This window comes from Anser brachyrhynchus (assembly GCF_964034855.1).
Source record: "Anser brachyrhynchus genome assembly, contig: SCAFFOLD_515, whole genome shotgun sequence".
NCBI lineage: Eukaryota > Metazoa > Chordata > Aves > Anseriformes > Anatidae > Anser > Anser brachyrhynchus.
Window position 1 is genome coordinate 1 of NW_027663946.1, and position 7500 is coordinate 7500.

A 7500-nucleotide genomic window follows, 5' to 3' on the forward strand; every position below is an offset into this window, starting at 1 on the left:
GGGTTTTGGGGGGCTGGGGGGGGTTTGGGGTCCGGGAAGGGGGGTTGGGGGGGCTGGAGGGGGTTTTGGGGGGGTTTTGGGGGCTGGGGGGGGTGGGGGAGGAATTGGGGGGTTTGGGGGGGCTGGGGGGGGCTTGGGGGGGTTGGGGTCCGGGAAGGGGGGTTGGAGGGGCTGGAGGGGGTTTTGGGGGGGTTTGGGGGGGTCTGGGGGAGGGTTGGGGGGGGTTGGGTCCAGGAAGGGGGGTTGGGGGGGGCTGGGGGGGGGTTTGGGGGGGTTTTGGGGGGCTGGGGGGGGGATTGGGGGGTTAGGGGTCCGGGAAGGGGGGTTCGGGGGTGCTGCAGGAGGATTGGGGGGGTTGGGGGGTTATTGAGGGGGTTTTGGGGGGCTGGGGGGGGTTTTGGGGGGGTTTTGGGGTCCGGGAAGGGGGGCTGGGGGTGCTGCAGGAGGATTGGGGGGTTTTGTGGGGGCTGGGGGGGAATTGGGGTCCTGGAGGGGGGTTGGGGGTGCTGGGGGGGGGGGGTTGGGGTCGTGGGGGGGAGGTTGCGGGGTGCCGGAGGGGGTTTGGAGGGGTTTTGGGGGGGGCTGGGGAGGGGGGTGGGGGAGAACTGGGGTCCTGGGGGGGCGGTTGGGGGGTGCTGGATGGGTTTGGGGGGGGGTTTGGGGGGGCTTGGGGGGGGGTGGGGTCCGGGAAGGGGGGTTCGGGGTGCTGCAGGAGGATTGGGGGGGGTTTGGGGGCGGGGGGGGGGTTGGGGGCGAATTGGGGGGGCTTTGAGGGGGGGTTGGGGGAGAATTGGGGTCCTGCGGGGGGCGGTTGGGGGGTGCTGGATGGGTTTGGGGGGGATTTGGGGGGACTGGGGGGGGCTTGGGGGGTGGGGTGGGGTCCGGGAAGGGGGATTGGGGGGGGTTGGGGGGCCTGGGGGGGTTATTGGGGGGAGAATTGGGGGGGCATTGGGGGAGAATTGGGGTCCTGGGGGGGGGGTTGGGGGGTGCTGGAGGGGGTTTGGGGGGCCTGGGGGGGGGCGGGGGGGGGGGGGTTAGGGTGAACTATGGGGGAATGGGGGGCTTGGGGGGGGGGCACCCCGATGCCTCGGGGACCCCCTGACCCCCCCCGTGCCCCCGCCCCCCCCCAGGATCCACTACCCCCTGCCCCTGCCCCCCGCCGGCCCCCCCGACCCCGACCCCCCCCCGGAGACGGAGGCGGCGGCGCTGCGGCGCCTGGTGCGGGGCCTGCGGGACGAGTGAGCTCCGGGACCCCCCCCCCCTTTTGTGTGTCCCCCCCCCGGCGTGTGGCGGTGCCACCGGGCCCAGGGGACGGCCGTGTCCCCCCCCCCCCAAAACTTGTGTCCCCCCCCCAGGCTGCGGCGGGCGCGGGCGGAGGTGCGGGGGCTGGAGGCCGAGCGGCTGCGGGACGAGGCCCGGCGGCGGCGGCTGGAGGAGGAGGTGAGGGGGTGGCCCCCGGTGGCCCCCGGTGTCACCCAGTGTCACCCCAGTGTCCCCCGGTGTCCCCCGGTGTCACCCTGGTGTCCCCCAGTATCACCCCAGTGTCACCCCTGTGTCGCCCCCCTGTCACCCCGGTATCACCCCAGTGTCCCCCGGTGTCCCCCCGGTGTCACCCAATGCCACCCGGTGTCACCCCGGCGTCCCCTGGTGTCCCCCCAGTGTCCCCCAGTATCACCCGGTGTCACCCAGTGTCACTCCGGCGTCCCCCGGTGTCACCCCCGTGTTGCCCCGGTGTCACCCCAGTGTCCCCCGGTGTCCCCTAGTGTTCCCCCAGTGTCACCCAGTGCCACCCTGGTGTCACCCGGTGTCACCCCAGTGTCACCTGGTGTCCCCCAGTGTCACCCAGTGTCCCCCCGGTGTCCCCCGGTGTCCCCCAGTGTTCCCCCAGTGTCACCCAGTGTCACTCCAGTGTCCCCCAGTGTCACCCTGGCATCCCCCGGTGTCCCCCCAGCATCCCCCCAGCGTCCCCCAGTGTCACCCCGGTGTCACCCAGTGTCCCCCTGGTGTCCGCCAGCATCCCCTGGTGTCCCCCCAGTGTCCCCTGGTGTCACCCCAGTGTCCCCGGTGTCCCTCGGTGTCCTCCGGTGTCACCCCTGTGTCCCCCTGGTGTCCCCCGGTGTTCCCCGGGTGTCCCTCGGTGTCCCCTGGTGCCACCCCGGTGTCACCCCGGTGTCACCCGCCGTCACCCCCCCCCTTTGTCCCCAGCTGCGGGAGGCGCGCGAGGCCCTGGGGACGCTGCGGGCGCGCGTCCAGGCGCTGACGGCCGAGCTGGCGGCGTGCCGGAGGGGGTGAGGGGGGCACGGCCCCGACGCTGCCATTGTCCCCAAACCTCCATCGTTGTCCCCAAACCCCTGCCATTGTCCCCAAACCTCTATCATTGTCCCCAAACCCCTGGCATTGTCCCCAAACCTCTATCATTGTCCCCAAACCCCTGGCATTGTCCCCAAACCTCCATCATTGTCCCCAACCCCCAGCATTGTCCCCAACCCCCCGGCATTGTCCCCAACCCTGTCCCCAACCCCTGTCATTGTCCCCAAGCCCCGTCCCTGTCCCCAAACCCCAGTCATTGTCCCCAAACCTGTCCCCAACCCCCTGTCCTCGTCCCCAACCCCTGTCCCTAAACCCCTGTCCTTGTCCCCAAATCCCTGTCCCCAACCCCTGTCCTGTCCCCAAAACCCAGTTATCGCCCCCAAACCCTGTCCCCAAGCCCCTGTCCCCAAATCCTGTCCCTGTCCCCAAACCCCTGCCATTGTCCCCAAACCCCTGTCCCCAAACCCCCGCTGTTGTCCCCAAAACCAGTCCCTGTCCCCAAACCCCTGTCCCTGTCCCCAAAACCCAATTACTGTCCCCAAACCCTGTCCCCAAGCCCTGTCCCCAAATCCTGTCCTTGTCCCCAAACCCGTCCCCAACCCCTGTCCCTGTCCCCAAAACCCGCTCATTGTCCCCAACCCCATCCTTGTCCCCAAACCCCTGTCCCCAAACCCCCGCCGTTGTCCCAAACCCCAGTCACTGTCCCCAAACCCCTGTCCCTGTCCCCAAAACCCAGTTATTGTCCCCAAAACCCAGTTATTGTCCCCAAAACCCAGTTATTGTCCCAAACCCCCGCCGTTGTCCCCAAAACCCAGTCCCTGTCCCCAAACCCCTGTCCCTGTCCCCAAAACCCAGTTATTGTCCCCAAAACCCAGTTATTGTCCCCAAACCCCCGCCGTTGTCCCCAAAACCCAGTCCCTGTCCCCAAACCCCTGTCCCTGTCCCCAAAACCCAGTTATTGTCCCCAAAACCCAGTTATTGTCCCCAAACCCCCATCCTTGTCCCCAAACCTGTCCCCAACCCGTCCCTGTCCCCAAATCCCTGTCCCCAACCCCCCCCCGCCCCCATTCCCGTCCCCATCTCTCCCCGTCCCCAACTCCGTGCCCCCCCCCCCCTCACGGTGCCCCCTCCCTCCCGCAGCCGCAGGACCCCCCCCGCGCCCCCCCCGCGGGACCCCCGCCGCTCGGGCTCCCGGGACAGCAGCCGGGGCCGCCGCCGGTCCCCATCGCCGGCAGGTATGGGGACGGGGGGGGGGGGGACACGGGGACACGACCCCCCCCCCAACCCGGGACCCCCCCCGGACCCCCCCATTTCCCCCCCCAGGCCCACGGGCGCCGCGTTTCGACCCCACGGCCTTCGTCCGAGCCCGCGAGCGGCGCCGCCGGGAGGTCGAGCTCCAAAAGTAAGCGGGGGGGGGGGGGCGTTGGGGGTGCTGCCCCCCCCCCCAAGGTGTCCCCTTTTTTATGGGGGGGGTCCTCCCTGTGCCCCCCCCCCAGCGCCGTCTCCCCTCCTGCAGGCAGCGGCGAGCGGCGGCGCCCAGCAGGGGCAGCCCCGGGGGGGCCGCGGGCGCAGCTCCTCGGGTGAGGGGGGGGGCGACGGAGGGGGTGGGGGGGCACCAAATGGGTCTGGGGGGGCACCTAATGGGGCTGGGGGGGCACCTGATGGGTTTGGGGGGGGTAACGGAGGGGCTGGGGGGGACCTAATGGGGCTGGGGGGGCACCCAGAGGGGTTGGGGGGGGGGCACCCAATGGGTTTGGGGGGGTAATGGAGGGGCTGGGGGGCACCTAATGGGGCTGGGGGGGCACCCAGAGGGGTTGGGGGGGGCACCCAATGGGTTTGGGGGGGGGGGGGGGGCACACAGAGGGGTTGGGGGGGGCACAGAGGGGCTGGGGGGGGCACCCAATTGATCTGGGGGGGGGAACCCAACAAGTTGGGGGGGGCACCCCCCAAGTTGGGGGGGCACCCAATGGGTAGGGGGGGTTGGGCACCCAATAATTTGGGGGGCACCCAATGCCCCCCCCCCCGTGACCCCCCCCCCCGCCCCAGCCGAAAGTCTCCGGAGCCGCCGCTCGGCGCTGAGCTCGGGCAGCGAGGCCGAGCCCCGTGGGTAAGTTTTGGAGGGGGGGGGGCACAGGGATTGGGGGGGGGCACCGCTACCCCCCCCCAGCACCCCCCCTGGGGGGGGACACCCCAATTTAACCCCTTCACCCCCTGCCAGCAGCAGCAAGGGGGGGGCCCGCGGCCGGAGACCCCTGAGCTCCTCGGCCTGGAACAGCCCCGGAGAGGTGAGGGGGGGGGATAAATGGGGGGGGGGGGGGGCATGGGGGGGGGGGCACAGGGATATGGGGGGGGGCATGGGACAAGTGCCACCCCCCCCCTCCTGCAGGCACCGCGGGGCCGCAAGCAGCCGGCGGGCAGCGGGGCCGGAGCTCGCCGCGAGAAAGGTGAGCCCAGCCCCCCCCCCTTGGTTTGTGGCCCCCCCCCAGCCCCGATTTTGTTGTTTTCTCACCCATTTTTCTCCTGCCCCCCCCCTCCCCCCCCCCGCAGAGAACGTGGCCGAGCTGTGGGACATCGACGCCCGGCTGCAGGCGCTGCAGGAGTGCCTGGGGGCGCTGCACGCCCGGCAATGAGCCCCCCCCACCGGGACCCCCCCCTCGGGGACAGGGACCCCCCCCCGGGGACATTGGGACCCCCCCCGGGACATTTGGGACCCCCCTGGGGACAGTGGGAACCCCCAGGGACACCGGGACCCCCCCCAGGGACACCGGGACCCCCCCCAGGGACACCAGGACCCCCCCCAGGGATATTTGGGACCCCCTGGGGACATTGGGACCCCCCCCCAAGGGACATTGGGACCCCCCCCCCAAGGGACATTGGGACCCCCCCCCCAGGGACACCGGGACCCCCCCCCGGGGACATTTGGGACCCCCTGGGGACACCGGGACCCCCCCTCACCTGGGTGCCACAAGCCCCCTTGTCCCCCTCCCTGTCCCCCCCCCCAGTGTCCCCGGGGGGAGGGTGACAGCGGTGGCGGTCACAATAAACTCGCGTGGCCCCCCCACGGCGTGAGCGTTGTGTCCTTGTCACTGTCCCCAGCTGGGGGGGGGGGACGGGGACACCCGGGTGACAACGCGGCCGCAGCTTGGGGACAAAGGGCCACCCCCCCGCGGTGCCACCCGCGCCCCCCCCGGGGGCTTTATTCAGCGTCACCTCACAGAGACACCCCCCCCCCCAAAACGGGGCAAAAACCGCGGGATTTGGGGCCGGGTGATGTCACCACGGGGTGGGGGGGCGTCAGGGTGACGGTGACACCGCGGCGGTGGCACGGGGACAGTCGGTGCCAGGTGCCCCCCCCCCCCGGTGACAACGCCACCGCCTCCCGGTGTCACGACGTCCCCGTGTCCCCACGTCCCGCTGCCGACGTCCCCGTGTCCCCCGGCCCCCCCGGGGTCGGCAGGCGGTGACGGTGCCCACGGTGACGATGTCCCGGTGTCACGACGTCCCGGTGTCCCAGTGCCACTGTCCCGGTGTCACGACGTCCCGGTGTCACGACGTCCCAGGGTCCCAGTGCCATTGTCCCGATATCCCAGTGTCACCATATCCTGGGACCGTGACATCCCAGTGCCACTGTCCCGGTGTCACGATATCCTGGTGTCACGACGTCCCAGTGCCATTGTCCCGGTGTCATGACGTCCCCCTGTCCCCATGTCCTGGTGTCACGACATCCCAGTGCCATTGTCCCGGTGTCATGACGTCCCGGTGCCACGACGTCCCCCTGTCCCCATGTCCTGGTGTCACGACGTCCCAGTGCCATTGTCCCGGTGTCACGATATCCCGGTGCCACAACATCCCAGTGCCATTGTCCTGGTGCCACAGTGTCCCACTGCCACGACGTCCCCCTGTCCCCGTGTCCCGGTGCCATGACATCCCGGTGCCATTGTCCCGGTGTCATGACATCCGGTGTCACGACGTCCCGGTGTCACGACGTCCCGGTGTCATGATATCCTGGTGTCACGACATCCCAGTGCCATTGTCCCGGTGTCATGACGTCCCGGTGCCACGACGTCCGGTGCCATGACGTCCCCCTGTCCCCACGTCCCGGTGTCACGACATCCCAGTGCCACTGTCCCGGTGTCACGATATCCTGGTGTCACAACGTCCCAATGCCATTGTCCTGGTGTCATGATGCCCCAGTGTCACGATATCCCGGTGCCACGATGTCCCAGTGCCATTGTCCAGTGTCACGATGTCCCGGTGCCACGACGTCCCCCTGTCCCCACGTCCCGGTGTCACGACATCCCAGTGCCATTGTCCCGGTGTCATGACGTCCCGGTGCCACGACGTCCCCCTGTCCCCATGTCCTGGTGTCACGACGTCCCAGTGCCATTGTCCGGTGTCACGATATCCCGGTGCCACAACATCCCAGTGCCATTGTCCTGGTGCCACAGTGTCCCACTGCCACGACGTCCCCCTGTCCCCGTGTCCCGGTGCCATGACATCCCGGTGCCATTGTCCCGGTGTCATGACATCCCGGTGTCACGACGTCCCGGTGTCACGACGTCCCGGTGTCATGATATCCTGGTGTCACGACATCCCAGTGCCATTGTCCCGGTGTCATGACGTCCCGGTGCCACGACGTCCCGGTGCCATGACGTCCCCCTGTCCCCACGTCCCGGTGTCACGACATCCCAGTGCCACTGTCCCGGTGTCACGATATCCTGGTGTCACAACGTCCCAATGCCATTGTCCTGGTGTCATGATGCCCCAGTGTCACGATATCCCGGTGCCACGATGTCCCAGTGCCATTGTCCCAGTGTCACGATGTCCCGGTGCCACGACGTCCCCCTGTCCCCACGTCCGGTGTCACGACATCCAAGTGCCATTGTCCCAGTGCCACGATATCCCGGTGTCACGACGTCCCGGTGCTATTGTCCCGGTGTCACGACGTCCCGGTGTCACGACATCCCAGTGCCATTGTCCAGTGCCACGGTGTCCCAGTGCCACGACGTCCCCGCGTCCCGGTGCCATCGTCCCGGTGCCACGACCTCCCGGTGTCACGACGTCCCCCCGCTCCCCACCGCCGCCCCCCCCGCGCCCCCCGGCCCCCCCGGGGCAGCAGGCGGCAGGCGGTGACGGTGCCCAGGGTGGCGGCGACGGCGCCCAGGTCGCGGCGCGCCAGGCGCAGGCAGT

At 70.1% G+C, this 7500-nt stretch overlaps 2 protein-coding genes across 2 annotated transcripts in view; one reads left to right on the top strand and one right to left on the bottom strand.

The window, feature by feature from the left end:
* Positions 1–1130: 1130 nt before the first annotated feature.
* On the top strand, positions 1131–5379 carry LOC308186588 (uncharacterized protein; the record flags this gene model as incomplete). Its single annotated transcript, XM_080608710.1, has 11 exons — positions 1131–1238; positions 1356–1440; positions 2206–2288; positions 3451–3545; positions 3634–3712; positions 4357–4417; positions 4529–4595; positions 4697–4754; positions 4858–5020; positions 5145–5269; positions 5313–5379. Coding segments are annotated over 11 exons (991 nt in total), but the record flags the coding sequence as incomplete, so codon positions are not given.
* Positions 5380–6374: 995 nt separating this feature from the next.
* BLOC1S3 (biogenesis of lysosomal organelles complex 1 subunit 3) overlaps positions 6375–7500 on the bottom strand; it is a 2434-nt gene continuing 1308 nt past the window's right edge. The window contains 1 exon segment of the mRNA XM_080608711.1: positions 6375–7500. This exon segment is cut by the window's right edge and continues 18 nt beyond it. Coding sequence (XP_080464837.1) covers positions 7250–7500 — 251 coding nt within the window. The 3' untranslated portion in view covers positions 6375–7249.